Genomic DNA, 15,881 nt, shown 5'->3' on the forward strand with positions numbered 1-15,881 from the left:
CGGCTACATACTTATGCGAACAAAGCTTTTGGAAAAGGCCGATTAAATATTTTATTTGTTTAGGAAGACTGTAACCGTGGGTTTTTCTCATATAAAACTTTACTAACAACCGGAACAACGATAGCAATTTGTTAAAACGCGAATTTGTTCGTTGCGTCGATAAAAACATTTATCTTGAAGATCGCGTTTTCCACTTTTCGGTGACTAATTCTTTTTTCCGTGTCTCCGGCGGAGTGCATTCAGTATTGTTTGCCGCTCAGGGTTGTACCGAAGCGTTACTCAGGCTTTAATTTCATTAATTAAGTAAGAAATTAGGTACCTACTAATGATGCCTACAACTGAGTGGGAATTTGTTGGAAAACTAGGGCCAAGATCAATATAAAAATCGTGGAAATTAAGTTCAGGAATATGAATGTTTTGTCAAAAATTAAGACGATTATCATCCATCAAAAAAAAACACGAAATATTTAAAAGACATTCATTGCTTACACATAAAGTCCAAATCCAGCCCCTTTAACGACCCTTTTATGGTAGGTAGGTACCCTTAAGTGGAACTTGAGTAAAAATAATCCAAAGTACCTACATGTATGCATCCAAAAACTAACTATACCTACATAAATGTTTTGCAAGGAAAATTATCTTGCCTGTACAACGACCCTGTCAGCAACCCTATATGGGAGGCATCAGCTGGCGCGAAGGCTGCGCGTTTTTTCCCACGCGGCGTAAAAACGCGTCCTTTGTATGCGCTTCAAGGCTGCCGTGACATGTATGACCCGGGTACTTTGCATACGGCCTCAGAAGACATTTAAGAGCATCTTAATTAACTAGGCAAGTGCCTATAGAAATAGCTAAAGAACCAGAAAAATAAGTTAGGCCCTAACTGTTAGGTAGTAACTTACAAACAAAATGTAAGTAGTTGTAAGTTCCGGTTTCAGTTTAGCATGTTCGCTTCAGAGCTTAGTATCCCAATTTGGGTGGGTTGGGTACAAACAAACCCAACATCGGGTACCTTTATTGATACACCCCGAAACGAAACTTATAATGTAGTGGTTTTAGCTTGAATGTGCATAGCATCTCAAGCTGAAGCCGATAGGCGAGGGCATATTAAGAGCTTAAAAAAAAAAGATGACCAAATGACCATGCACTTTTTAATTTCAATAAGGAAAAGGAAGCCAACTCTAACTGAAGATTACTTTCACTCGTGTCCGAGTACAAGTCATTCAAAGTATAAGTTTTCATAGTTCTGGTCAACTAAACTTCAACATGGTTAAGTATGTCGCTAAACTAAATATAGAGGTACTCAAAACAATACAAGTAAAGCAAATCTATGTTCTAAGAGCTTGTATCTTGACAATCCACGATTTACATGCACATGCATTGTGTAATGTTACTCACCAACTACGCAATATTTACTCTTCTTGCTACCGCACGGAATACTAATATGAACAGGTGGAAACTTCTAATATCAACAGTGTCTACTCCGTAATAACCTGACCTTGCTAATATCTAAATCTAGGACAATATTTCTAGGACAGGACGGATATTATGAAGTAGTAAGTCACAATACGCTTATTGGTCAACTTCGTGTGATCAATCAAGTGCATGCATCAATAACTCAAACTTAGGTAACTACTACCTAATTTAAAAATTGTAAGTTTGTAAGCAATCGACTGCATCTTAAGAGACAATGTTTATGCTTTTAATACCTCTTGATATTATGTAATTAAACATGAATAATACCGTTCTAGTAACGATATTCCAACAGAAGCTTAGATTACAAAATATGATGACAGAACCCCGTTGAATCGTTCTAACTCTAAGTCATATACTTCTTATGGTATTTCTTGCATATAACCTTTTTTTGTTTGCACAAACAATGGATATCCTTTGTTAAATAACCAACGAAGTTACATAGTCCAAAAAATCTAATCGGCGAAATCTAATTAGATTCAAAGTCTAAACAATCTGGCAAAGTCCAGACTGGACCTCAATCTCAACCGTCATATTATCTCTAGGAAACGATATCTTCCAGATAATCCAGCGAGAAGACAGCTGTTGATTTATCATAGAAATACTATGGAAAGCTCAAACAGCTGGATAGCAACGAGAGATCAGAGTTTTGCGCAACTTCAAAGTAAAGACACTTGATAAAAAATCATGAGTATTTTGAGACGTGTAGCCTTGGAGAATCACCGCAGTTTACGCGTGAATTAAACAACCGTTTACTTCTAAAATATTGTACATTCATGCACTGACCCCAAACCTGCTATGGCTAGAAACAGGCGGTAGGTCCTACAACGAGGCCGGAGCCTACCGTGAGAATAAGTCGCGGCAATAAAATGTGTCATAATTTTATTCATTCTGCATTATAAATGAACAACAATAATTTAATGTGACTCATGTGGGGAACTGGTGTCATTAGAACCACAGAACAGTGGGCATTTGACACCATGAGGAATTGAGGTCTGAATTAACTTTGAAACCATGGACCTCCAACCTCCATGTATGTAACTTTATAATTGCGAACTTTTTTAGTTAGACGGCAAATCAAGCTAAGCATTGGGGTGTCTTAAGCAGTAATAATAGGTTTTATTTTGTAACAAAAAGCATTAGTCTAAAGTGCTGCTGTTTACTGTATCTACCTACCCGTTTCCCGAATTCGAATCAATAAAATGATCAGTCTTCGCATATGAATGTAGGTAGACATATGAACTGAGGTGTTGCTATACTTAATTTGCCCTCTAACAGAATTGATCTTATGATTCATCTACGATTAGATGAATCTACATTAATTGCTATAATGAGCTAGGGTCATAATGTATGACTGAAGATAAACACAGGAAATCGTTTCGGGAAAAACAACAGTCTCTGAAGCATTAAGTTGGAACTTTGTTACACACCAAAACCAACTCGAAAATTTTAACACCTATTGAATAGGGATAAGCACATTACAAATCATCATGATGACGTTTACTACTTTTGAGGCAAAAAAATAATGACTACCTACGGTAAAGCCTCCAAGTCCAACGCAACAAAAAGCTAAACGTTGACGCCCTAAGCTGCTGTAACGACCACTTACCATAATAACGCTAGTGACACATGGCACAATGTTACTACCATACTGGTAATTAAAGCACCTGTCACACATTCGTCTTGCGACCGCAATCTGTAGATCTAGATGACCAATGTTAAGTTTGAGTAACGCCTACGGAAGATTTTGAACAGGGACCTTTGGCTTGACGGATCATTGTTTGCAAATGATTTGGCATTTCGCTCATGATGAGGATATTTTTGATTTGACACAAATCAAGATACTCGTTTAAAGTAGTACATTTGTATTTCTAAAGTAGCGTTATAAAATGTAATTATTTTTCGACAGAGTTTAGGCTATGTTCTATGGATCCTCCATAAAAAGAAAGAGAATTCAATAAATTTTTCATATTGGATTATATCAGGAATTCTTTATAATATCTGTGATTGAAGTAAACCTAATCGTTAAAAAACAATTGACCCACTAAACAAATTCATAAAAAAGAATATTATACCAAAAATCATTTAAAACAATTGGCCTACGAAATTAACATCGATTTAATGAACATACCGAAAATAAGATGTGATAACACGCACTGCATTGGCCTTTGACATTGGTTCAGTTCGGCCGCTAATTTGTTTCGACATGATCTGTAGCACTCATTGAACCATGCACTTGGAGGTCTATTAGCGGTGCACTATCAATTTTAGCGGTATAATTGCGAAACCCATCGATGTGGAACGCAGTAGGTACCCAAGCGTGGGCTCCGAAGGTCTAAGGTCACCGGATTGTCAATGGTGCTATGTTTTTACTCATTTGCACTCAACACATGTTTATAAGAATGCACAATATTGTACCTACTTCCCGGTAAAAAATGGTAGCCTTGTTTTTGTGACTTCATTCATTCAGCGATAAATAAGGGTATTACATTAATTTTCTGCAGGTACGAGCACAATGTCATGACTCAAATTTTTGAGGAACAATGATTTCAGAAGTCGCGTGTGACCATCCGCGTCAGTGCCACTGCATGTGCCACACAAACTCATTATTTTAAAATTAACTTTAATCTCCCACTTAAGCGTTGGAGCAACGAACTTCCTATAAATTAACAAATTCCATGAAAATAATGTTTACGATTTTACCTCGTCCGTCGATTCCTTTGTCTCGAGATAAGCTCGAAGCGATTTCTGTTATTCGAGATAAACAATCCGTCTATAATAAACATTAATTAAAAGTTAAATAGCGTAAAGTCCGTTTTGGTAGTCAAATTAATTTATTGTGTTCAACGTAATGTACAAAAAATATTAGTTACTATAATCTAGCTAATTCAATGGCTAATTTTAAGTTAAGTTCACACACTCAACAAGCACTTCGTTTCATGTTCATCATTCGTCGCGTGCATCCATTAAAACTACTTACAAAGTTACTGTGTGGGACTGTGCCGAGGCGTTCGTATTTCTCGCTTGTCGGGCCACTTCTTGGCGGTGTACTGGACATAGCCGGGATCCGTGGGCGTTCCCGAGGCGCGGCCCTCGGCATCAGGGCCCTCCCGGTCCCTCTCTTCTATGGGTTCCATCGGGAACACAGCGGGCGTGTCGCCCCTTCGGGACCGGGACGACGACCGCAAATAGTCTTCTAGCTGTTGCAGCGTCGGCGACGGCACCGTCTTAACTCGAGACGGCGACTTCGACTGTCGTTTTGGCTCGTAAGTGGGCGAAACGTCATCGTACAGCGTCTTTAATCGCCCAGATTTAACTTTCGCGAACACTGGCGTTTGCAGTTCTGGGAGATAGTCCTCTTTCATGACAGACAGCTTGCTGCCGTCGACGTAAGAATCTAAGTACTCTTTAAAGTACTTCTCGTTGAATTTGGCTAGCTCCTGCTCGTAATGCAGTCGATTCGGTTCGATAAGAGGGTCCGACAGCCTGACGTAGTTCCCTCCTTCGATCCCAGACCTCAATGAACCAAACTTCGTCTTTTCAAGTATGTCTTCAATGTCGTCGAATTTCGTATAACCATGTTTCGGTTCATCGAAGAACATAGAATCTTCCTTTTTGCCACTTTTTTCTGTTTGGTTCTTTTCTAGGTCTAGATCTTTTGGTCTTTCGGGCCGGTCAATTTGTTTGGCAGTCAAGTGTCCATTTTGCTTATCGGCTAGGTGTCCATTTTGTTTATCGGTGAGGTGTCCATTTTGTTTATCAGCTGCGTGTCCATTTTGTTTCTCGCTCGCCAAATGTCCGTTGCTATTAGCAACCGGTGGCGAGGTCTGCGACTGAGTGGTAATTGACAGTTTCTTGTCAGTTTTCGGCGTTGATGTGGAGTCAGTTTGAGCTTGTTTTGTGACTGTATACACGCGGGGTCCCATGAGGTCGAGTAGAAATAGAGCGGCGACGACTAATGAAAGGGTTCCTAGCACGGAAGCGTTCACAACCAGCTTCTTCGGGACTGAGTCTAGGGATGCCAGCTCTAGACCACCTGTCGAAAAAAGATAGTGTTAATTGTTTGACCAGAAAACAGAATACTACCAAAAAATATTTTCTTATAAAATGTTGCCAAGACGAGACTGTAAGGCTAGTACTGTCAAAATGTTATTATCAGGATCTCATTTAGAGCTAAACCTCTAACTTAGTCAAAATATGTGTCATTTGGAGCATTACGAACTAAAAAAACTTACCCAAAATGATGAAAAACAGCATCCCAAAGCCAAGAAAGATTCCCTCCAATATCCGCCGTCCTTTGGGTATTTCTTGGAAAATTCGCGCCAACACCAAGCCGAAGGTTATTATCACGTAACCTGCGAAACAATACAACCGCCAATTAGACAGGAGGACAGACCTTACTCATTTAGGACAAAATAAGAAAATAGCTACGTGTCTTGTCGTTGAAAATCATGTATTGTTTTTATTCATTGTCATGCACACGGTAGAAAACAGCGTTTATTATTATGATTCCCCGATTATGCAATCTAATGGTACTTCTTATACTTACTCGTATTTAGGTACGCTACTTTTACAGCAGTAGCAAAAGGTGAACTTTATAATCTGAACTGACCTCCATATACCACGTCAGCAAACGTTCTCGCGATAGAGGTGAGCAGTGACCATTTCCACAACTTCTGAAGAAGCCGCGATAGCCGGACCTCATCATCAGCTACCAATCGCTGGAATATTATTGCTTACAACTACATAGCTCACCTACATATACCACGTCAGCAAACGCTCCCCCGACTGAGTCCCACGTGACGGAGGTTAGCAGCGACCATTCCCGCTTTAACTTCTGGCGAAGCAGCGATAGCCGGACCTCATCGTCAGTTGACACTCGCTGGAATATTATTACCTACAACAGTGGGAACTGACCTCCATATACCGCGTCAGCAAACGCTCCCCCGACTGAGTCCCACGTGACGGAGGTGAGCAGCGACCATTCCCGCGATAACTTCTGCAGAAGCAGCGATAGCCGGACCTCATCGTCAGCGGACACTCGCTTCGTGACCAGGCATGCGACGCAGAGCACCTGTAGGTAGAAATGTAAATATTAGTATTCTTTAATAAGTACTTTTTAGTCTGTCCAGATACCTATTTTTTGATTTAGAGTCCAAACTAAAGTTTTTTACTGATCTGAAATAGATGGGTTGGTAGTTATGCTTTACAAAGATTACTTAGAGCTGTGAATAATGTATGAAAATATCAGTTTAAGTAACTTTGGTAATATGTATGGGATATCTAATAAAATTCAAGAATGGCCATTACCCCAAAAAAATTAGTATGTTCGTGACAGAAAACTGAAACATTTAATCTAGGTGAAGATAATCACTTACCAATTTACCATAATAAAAAAGAGCAACAAATGCTACATACATCAAACATCAAAGAATAAAAATGAGCAACAAATGCTACATACAGCATTATTTATAGCCACTGTAAGGCCATCCATTTGCGGCGCCATTTCGGTCCAGTACTAACACCCCGTCTAATTATTTTTCCCGCCACCCTACATTAATACCTCTTGCATCTACAAGATAATTTTTCCGCCATCCATTTTAATACCTGCCACCACCACCATCCACCAACACCAAATCTAGCCAAGTGACCAGCACAATTCCGCTTTACTTTTAACATGCTCTACTTACTTACTTAACGTTAAAATGTAAGGGTAAAATTAAATATCTACCTTCTACTTCTTCGACATCTAATTATTAGGGGAAGAATTCCGAGCCGAGAGGTATTCCCGCACCAAAACAATAAGACCACGTTTATGTTTATCGATGTAGCAAGAACCTTACGAACCAGTGTGCAGCACCACAATCTCAGATTTTTATCTCAAGCTGATGTTCTACTACAGCAATTTCTAACGAATTCTTTATCCGTAAAGATATTGGCAAGATAAAAACACTCCAAAAGATATCATACAACATCTGCAAGCCAACATCCTAATATAGGTAATTCATCCTATAGTAAAATAGTTATCTATTCTTGGAGAATAATAATTTGAGTATTTCATAAAAAAATATATCTAGTTCTTCTTTACAAAATATTATTTTTCTTATCTTATCTAGGGTAAGTGTAGGAAATCCGCAAAAGCATCAATTTCCTATCACCGCTGCAAAAAGCATGGTGAGTCGGTAGCGTAGCGGCCCAGTACATCCCCATATTGTCACCACACAATGGCTGTCTAGTGGTAGATGCAATTGTCGCGTGACGTCACGGCGTGGGAGTGACATTGAAGACTCGTGCGCTACTGATACAGTCGGCTAAGAAAAACTGCGGACTAAAGTGAAGCGGTCAACCCGTCAAACAGGTGTATTCTTTTCTAAGATTTACTTTACATCATCCAGCGCCTTCCTGCTACCTTTATGAGGTTTAGCTGAAATGATTATGTTGATGACTACATCAAGGGTGTTGACAACTTGTGGTGTATTTACAAGTTATCAACACCATCACATCTATGGCAAACACTGCAACCTTAACAAACCAAACAACAAAATTACCACTGATATAACAAGTAGAAGTCGAGTATCATTAAGTCAAATGAGTGTTTCGAAGTTGACTGTACTGCTTAAACCGTAAATGGATCGACCAAGTATTTAGAGGAATTACATAATAATGCTTACAAGACTTATTGCAACTTTGCAACGGCATGTCTTGGAAACCTTCAACTGTCCGTGATTTTTAACTCTACAATAATAATTAATGATAACAAGGTGTGACGAAAACGCTCAAAATAAAAAGCATTTTAAACTTAAAATTCAAGTTCAACACACTACAAATTACTCACTTAAAGACGAACTTTACTGGAATCGGTAAAAAACAAGTCAATCTATACAGTGTGAGTCACGTTAAAGTGTACATATGAAAATAGATAAAACTAGACCTATTTTCATCGACAAAAAAGAGGTCAAAAAATTTTTGAGATTTTTTTTTAATTTTTTATAGAATTTTTTTTCTTCCAATTACTTATTGTAAAGAAAACGTAATAACTTTCAAATTAAGCGGTATATCCTGATAAAATAATTAGTTCAAACGATCATAGCAAATGTTGTGACAGGGATAGAAACATGCATTTTTGGTTTTACAAAGGTAATACGATAGAGAATAATACAAAACAATAAAAACTACCTGTTATAGGGGCATTTTTCGGAGAAATTTATCAAATAACCAAAAAAACACGAATTTTTAAGCAGATTTTTTTCAAAAAGTATCTATTACTAATTAGTAATATTTTTTATTATTTGTTGGCATTTTTTGTGTATTGTATGTATTTTTTTAGTATCGCCTGTTATTTAGCATTATTACTGTTTTTATTTTATCAGGATATACCGCTTAGTTTAAAAGTTATTACGTTTTCTTTACAATAAGTAATTGGAAGAAAAAAAATTATATAAATTATTAAAAAAAAATCTCAAAAATTTTTCGACCGCTTTTTTGTCGATAAAAATAGGTCTAGTTTCATCTATTTTCATATGTACACTTTAACGTGACTCACACTGTATATACACCGTGTTACTTTGCATTCTTGCCATATTCACAGAGATAAAAGTAGGGAACAATACCTATTATTTAAGATAAACAAGAGACTCCCATAAAGAAAGTACACTAAGNTCGCGTAGTAAAATTATTTTTCAGTACAGTTAGTTTAAACTAAGCAAATTTTTTATTTTGATACTTTTTTTTGGGAATAATGTATTTTTTTCATCCAAGTTGGAGCAGCTGGTTTTGTAATTTTGATAACAATTTAGAGAAGCATTATTCAGGGTTACATAACAAAAAAAAAAAAAAAAAGAAAAAGTGAAGATTTATGGCAACACGAGTAAAAGGACCGTCACCTGGAGTAGAATTTTTTGATTTTTTTTAAATGCCTATTATTTTTAAAATATGCCACATAGATTTTTTTTTATATTTTTCTGATAACCAGCACAACTTGCCTCAACACCCAGTTCCGGCTTGACGTTACATTACGGGACACCCTGTATATTGCCATTAAGGCGGAACAAAGTTCGCCGGGTCAGCTAGTTTGATAATAATTGGTTGTTGCCGAGAGCTCAAGTTGTCCCCGCGAACTCTACAATCTACATGATTACAGTGAACCATGGGAACAGGTAAAACCGATAATTATTATATCAAGCTGATGGCAATGATCGAGAATCTAGGATATTATCTCAGCTGCAGCGATGCGAACATACGAGTGCATTCCGTTATCCGTATGTTTTCATCTCATTCACTTTATTTTTTCGTTTATTAAGCCCCACATTATTCATCATTTTTGGCCTAAATTCAAAAGTAACTCTTATCTGTCTGTTACCTATTCAAACACTAAAGCCGCTGAACCGATTTAGATGAATTTGATATACAGGGTGTTAGGTAAATGGGTATATGAGCCGACACTAGCCCATGTTAACATGGTCATATAAATGGTATGGTGAAGTCAGAAAATTGATATCTTCATTTTAACTATTTTAATTTTCATACAAATCGGGATTTTCTAGGTCTATTCCACTTTGATCACCTGGATTTGATCACCCATGGATAAGAAGTCCACTTTGAACACCTAGGTTATCAAATCCAAGTATCGTGGAATAAATAACATTTTCTATACGGACACTGAAAAATGTCATAGCATTTTAGCTGCCAAAACTTCAAAACGAAGATAGAAGCTATAAAAATAAAAAGACAGCCAAGATTGTTATGAAGGACCAAATCACTGTAATGATAACGGCCTGAATCTACGCGATCATCATTACGCGCTACGGATGAATGAAGCGGGTTCAATTACGAATGTATGAGGCACGGTGATTCACATCATATCACATTACCTTAGCCTTAGCTATGCAGCTTCGGTACTATTAATAGTCAACAGAATAGGTAACTATTATGATGCACCTGCACCATCAATTCGTAAACAAGATTACTTCGAATTACATGTAATCAAGCGTTAAAAATCCAGGCATAACTAATCACTTTGGATATGGTAGCTCCCAGCTTGGTAAGACGTAAGACATTGCAGTATTGATTCATGAATCAATCTGATTGTCCACTTTGACCCCAATTGAACTTGCAACCTAATCCCGCAAGGGCCTGATGCTATTGAGAAACACAACCAATAAATTATTAGGTCATTTACCTAGAGTTACACAAGAGCTATTGACAATCCCGCACATACGAGGGCGGCACTGAAAATTTCGGGAATCAAGGAAGTGAAACAACATTACTATTTAAAAATGTATTTATTGCTTTTTAAAGTATTCTCCGCGAAATTTGACACATTTTTCCATACACGAAACCAATCATTGAAGCAACCATTGCATTCGGAAGTTTGGGTCTCCAAAATGGCCGTTTTGTAGGCTTCCACAGCTTCTTCAGGTGATGAAAATCTCTGACCACGCAATTTATTCTTTATTTAAGGGAAAGTATAGAAATCATTAGGGCTTAGGTCGAGGCTGTACGGCGGATGGACTAATAATTCTATGTTTTCTTGCTCTAAAAACTCCTTTGTTCAGTGCGCGGTGTGAGAACTCGCATTGTCGTGATGGAGGATGATGCGGCGGTTGCAGTTCTCTTTACGGAGTTCAGAAACGACCTGTGGCAAACAAATGCTAGCATACTAATCTGCATTAACCGTTCTTTGTCCCCCAAGAGGAATAGTCGCAACATGGCCGGTTTTGGAGACAAACGTGGCCACCATTTTTTTNCGATTGTCATTCTCTTTGTGTCACTTATGAAGAATAACTGAAAATGTGTTTAATCTCGTCTTTTTATTAGAAATCCTTCAACAACTGATTGAGTTAAAATTTTGGATATACATGTAATTCGGATGACAATGCAATATTGTGATGACATGGAGTCGATCTGATGATAGAGCTGGAATGCCAGTGGCCCCATAGCAACTCCGGGATTAAACGATTCCATCGAGTTTAGGCTCGTTTGATTTGTATTTATTTATTTATATAAATACATATAAGTAAGTAATATTATGTAAGTAAGCTACTTTAAAAATCACGAGTACGTACCTACTTCAATTCTCAAAGGCAAAAAGGGTCTGATGATGGAGCTGGAATGTGGCCGCACGGTGGATCGAGCCCATACAAGGTGTTGGACATGGTGCTTTAAATGCAACTACTTAAAACAAGATTGATTTGCATATAAGTTGAAAGATGAGACTTCATTCTATCAAATATCATTAATATCAAGTCATGATCTACTATCATAGCTATGTGGTGCGACCGTAAAGTGAACAAAGTCAAAATCATGGATTTTCTGACTTCTGTTTGTATTGTCAATATATCCAATTTCGTTCACTGGTTTTATGTTAGTACTTAATAATGTATTAGTTTATACCTTTATCTATATCTGTGTGTCAAAATGAGTGCCTAAAAAACTTCTAGCTTGGCTATTTTGACGTAATTTTAAAAGGTATTTTTTTAAATGAAAACTGCGTGTTTTAGTTGACATCTTGGGCGATCTTTAACAAACCATGAATGAGAGATGATAGATGACAATGTGGGCGATATTATTACTCAGTTTTTGGACCCTTGTTCATCCATATTTTCGAGAAAATCACAAAAAACTAAATAAAAGCGCCTCATTTTTCCGCATAGCAAAATTAACTTAGGTAAAATTCGTTAAGCGATAAATTGTGGTTTTGGATGGGGCTTCATTACCAAATGCAGAAATCATCCGGTCAACACACTGTTTTTGTGTTAAACCACTTCAAAAGTCATAATAAATCATCGCTCTTGAATTTTCTCGAGTCAATTCCATTTTCTCAACGACTAAACAAGTTTGACAAGACCTTGTGATACGACCGAGAATCTTTTTTTAAATAAATAAATGGTATACGATTTTTAAAACCCTGGACTTTGCAATTAAATAGATTTTAATATGACTGGAACAGTGGAAATATTCCATTCCCGATACTTTTAGTGCAGCCCTCGTATTAAAAGTTGGCACTAATTTAAAGGAATTTGCACATCAATTCCTATAATTTACATCTCAATGCGACAGTGTCTACGACTCCAATTAGGGAATGAATGAAGGATCATTTTATCTATTTGTACACACTTAAAAGGTTTAAACTCAAGGATACTAGTTTAAAATTACACCTGTTAACTAGTCGCGTCTAACTAGGCTGACGAATACCTTTTAAATGTTAAATATTTTATCCGGTGCAACGTAACTACATACTGTACCTACTACATAATAACTACTAGACATAGTGTGTGACCTAATTACTGATGTGGTTTCAGAATTTCAGCTCATGAATATGGTCAACTAGGTAGTACTAGTTATTCAAAGCAAGATGCGCATTGGCTATTCATTCACAAACTTTAACATAATACCAGCTGTATTATGCTGTATAGAAATTGCACAGCAACCTTCAAAGTTCAATATAAAATTAGTTAAGTATGAAATAAATCTAAGCCCATCGACATACAGTACAAGCTAAGTACGCGTTATAATAGAGTTATTTCGCAACAATTGTTTTGATAACAAGCTATATATTCAATCAGCCGAAGGCTCTAACTGGGTAAGGCCCGGGCATCTGTTGGTTTGGAGTCAATACGCACTTTCAAAACCGTAGTACCTACCTACGAACATTTAGCAGGCCACGTGTGGTTACATCAGAGTCCCCACTGTCGCAACACCGATACCGAACAGCTAGCATCGCAATAGGTTAAGATAATACGGCAATAAATAAAAGTTATACAACTTTAAGCTTTAAACTGCATCGCCTTGGATAGCAAAGTGCAAACATGAGCGTTTGATATTTTTATCGTCTTGACAAACAAGTTATGATAGTAGTAACACAGGAAAATGCATAAGCTTGCGAATTTGCATGATGCGAAGAGGGTACTATAATGGCAAAGACATTTTTACATACAATTTATGATAGATTAGGACTGACAGGGAGCAAAAATTTGCCCCAATGAAAACTGGAAAATTATCTGAAGTCCATCTCTGGCAACAACAAGAACTTTCGATTTCGACGACTGCAAGGACGCAGCGTTAAAGGAAAATTCTCCCTTATCAGGTGGGATGACGATAAGCAATCCTCTTGTATCTCTGCTGAAAGATGCAAACTAAGCTAGGTACATGTTTCCAAGGTATTTATATACAATAATGATGTCGCGCTGTAGAGCAAAGACATTACAATAGGCACTTAGGTGTTCAACCCATTAGCAATCTGTTCCGACGACATTCCTCATTGATAATGGTAATTGCCATTGATAGATATTTAACAAATTACCCCATTATGTAGTTAATGTGTATGTAAGGCACAAATTGCAGTGTGTATGGACACCATGGCTAGGTACCATAAGTTAATTAGATATTTGGTCGAAACTGATGAATTGCATTGTAATACAATACTGGTAAACAAAACTCATACCTACTCTACATTTACCGACTCATCTAAAGGAACTCACTGCTATCATCTATCAGGATGAAGGCAGTACTAGTTTGTTACAGTATCTACTATCTTCAACTGTAAAAATTACTGTTGCTAACAATTTTCACATAAAACTAACTACTCACATGCAAACTTTTCAAAAACTACATAAAAGAAACATTACTCACAAACTCGACTATCTTGAGCGCGACCCACTTGTCGCAGACCGCCATAGCGGCGATAAGATGCGCACGATTACACACTGTTACCACTGCTTCACCGCGGATTGTTTACAAACAGCTACCAGTCCCTTGTCACTTCCATAGTTCGGTGGGTCGTGTCAGCGAGCGAGGCGGCCGCGCGGCGCGGGCGCACAGTTTTGTTTGAAAGACGTTTTCACGCTGCGCCGTGTGGCATTGGAGGAAAACATCGGCCTACACGACGACAAGCTTATGCCGCGCGGAAATGTCTATCGAAAAGCATAACTAAATTGCCTGAGTGATACAATGACGGCACTAGACAATTATAAGGTCTTTGGTCTTTTGAAGCGATTCAAAGTCGTCACGGTTAGGTAGTTCATATGCATGCAGATACCATCATGAAGTGGTTTTCAGTAAATAATTTAAATATACCGACTATTCTTTACCTCGTGTACCTACCTACTACAGTTGTGTAACACCTTCATCTCTGAAAAATGACCTACTTAAAAGACTGCAAATGTATGCAATTGTGTAATGAAAGGTGCATGTGTTTGTGATGTATAATTATGTCGCCTAAGAAAACAGAACAAACGCGATTAGCGCAAACAAAATGTGTTAGTAAGCAGCTCGGAACAGCACGATGCAAGCACATCAAATAAAACGCCACACATAAACCATTATACTTAAATTTATTAACTAATACGACTGGCATGCAATATTATTTAAAAATCTCATAAAACACCGAGAGATAAATTCATATTGTCTCGTTACAAAATGTCTAGATTTTGTTATTATTGTAGATAGATAGATAATTTCATAATGCTGTGTTAATCATTGCTGAGAAAACAGATCCAAATTGATTTACTTAAAACCTGATTTTATAATAAGACTTATTAGTACACAGAAATAGTAAACTACAACATCATGAATATTATTATTTCGTTGAAAAATCATCAAAAAATGCAGATTGCCAGTTGTGCAATACCCTAGCGCGGCCTGCGGCCCCGCCTAGTTGCCCTTAATTCATAACGTATAACATGCTTAAATATACCGATATTGTCTTAAAAAAGCTTCGAATTTAATACATAAATATTTATGCCATTCAATTGGATTCTTAATTAAAATACATTTAGGATTATACTAAAACAATGTCTAAAATTAAAATTTACCTCTCTTATGCCTTACAAGGAGTGCAAGAGATTGCTCATTGATTCTAAAGATGAGTGTTAACATTTGATGAGTTGATATCAGTTTTCAAAACAAAACTTTGTTAAATAAGTGTAAAAAGTTACAAGCTGTGTAGATATTCAGTAAAGAAATTGCTACTCAGTTTGTGTTTATTAATAACAGTGCAATGATGACATTGCAATGATTTTGAGCAGAAAAGATGTTCATTCAATATCATACACAGTGTATCAATTTCTGTACGAGTATACTGGTAGACAAAGATTTGTTATTTGCCTAAAGTTACATTACTCATGACATGAGTGAAACCAGATTACGGAAAATGCATTTTTATTCCAAGCGCGGAATATTATCTGATTAAGGCGATTAGAGTCCTCAATGACCTTGGGCGTTTGACCTTCACGCCGCGCGAAACACCCGCGCACCCCGCACGAAAACTCCGATTTGACACCGATCAAAATTACACGGGCATAGGTAGATACAGAATAGAAGCTCTTTTTTCATGACATTACTGCCTATTATTTTATACTTGAATTGATGAACCTTGATGTCGGTGTCATTTAACTCAGGCGTAAAGGTATTTT

The 15,881-nt window shown here is 37.3% G+C and overlaps 1 protein-coding gene across 1 annotated transcript; it reads right to left on the reverse strand.

Annotated features, from left to right (window-relative positions):
- Positions 1-4,285: 4,285 nt before the first annotated feature.
- On the reverse strand, positions 4,286-14,368 carry LOC114354441 (uncharacterized). Its single transcript, XM_028306828.1, has 4 exons — positions 14,101-14,368; positions 6,388-6,544; positions 5,706-5,825; positions 4,286-5,506 (listed from the first exon to the last, which is right to left on the reverse strand). Exons 1-4 carry the CDS (start codon positions 14,143-14,145, stop codon positions 4,455-4,457), a joined length of 1,374 nt encoding a protein of 457 aa, XP_028162629.1. The 5' UTR covers positions 14,146-14,368; the 3' UTR covers positions 4,286-4,454.
- Between the last annotated feature and the right edge of the window lie 1,513 nt (positions 14,369-15,881).

This window comes from Ostrinia furnacalis, unplaced genomic scaffold, assembly GCF_004193835.3.
Source record: "Ostrinia furnacalis isolate ACB-3 unplaced genomic scaffold, ASM419383v2 OfSCF2049, whole genome shotgun sequence".
In the NCBI taxonomy this organism is placed as follows: domain Eukaryota; kingdom Metazoa; phylum Arthropoda; class Insecta; order Lepidoptera; family Crambidae; genus Ostrinia; species Ostrinia furnacalis.

Coding starts and splice junctions, on each gene's coding strand:
- LOC114354441 (XM_028306828.1), bottom strand. CDS start 14,145: ATGGCGGTCTGCGACAAGTGGGTCGCGCTCAAGATAGTCGAGTTT. Junction 5,826..6,387: donor TGCTGACGCGGTATATGGAG/GTCAGTTCCCAC, acceptor ATTGTTTCGCAG/GTTACGTGATAATAACCTTC. Junction 5,507..5,705: donor GCTGTTTTTCATCATTTTGG/GTAAGTTTTTTT, acceptor TTTTTTCGACAG/GTGGTCTAGAGCTGGCATCC.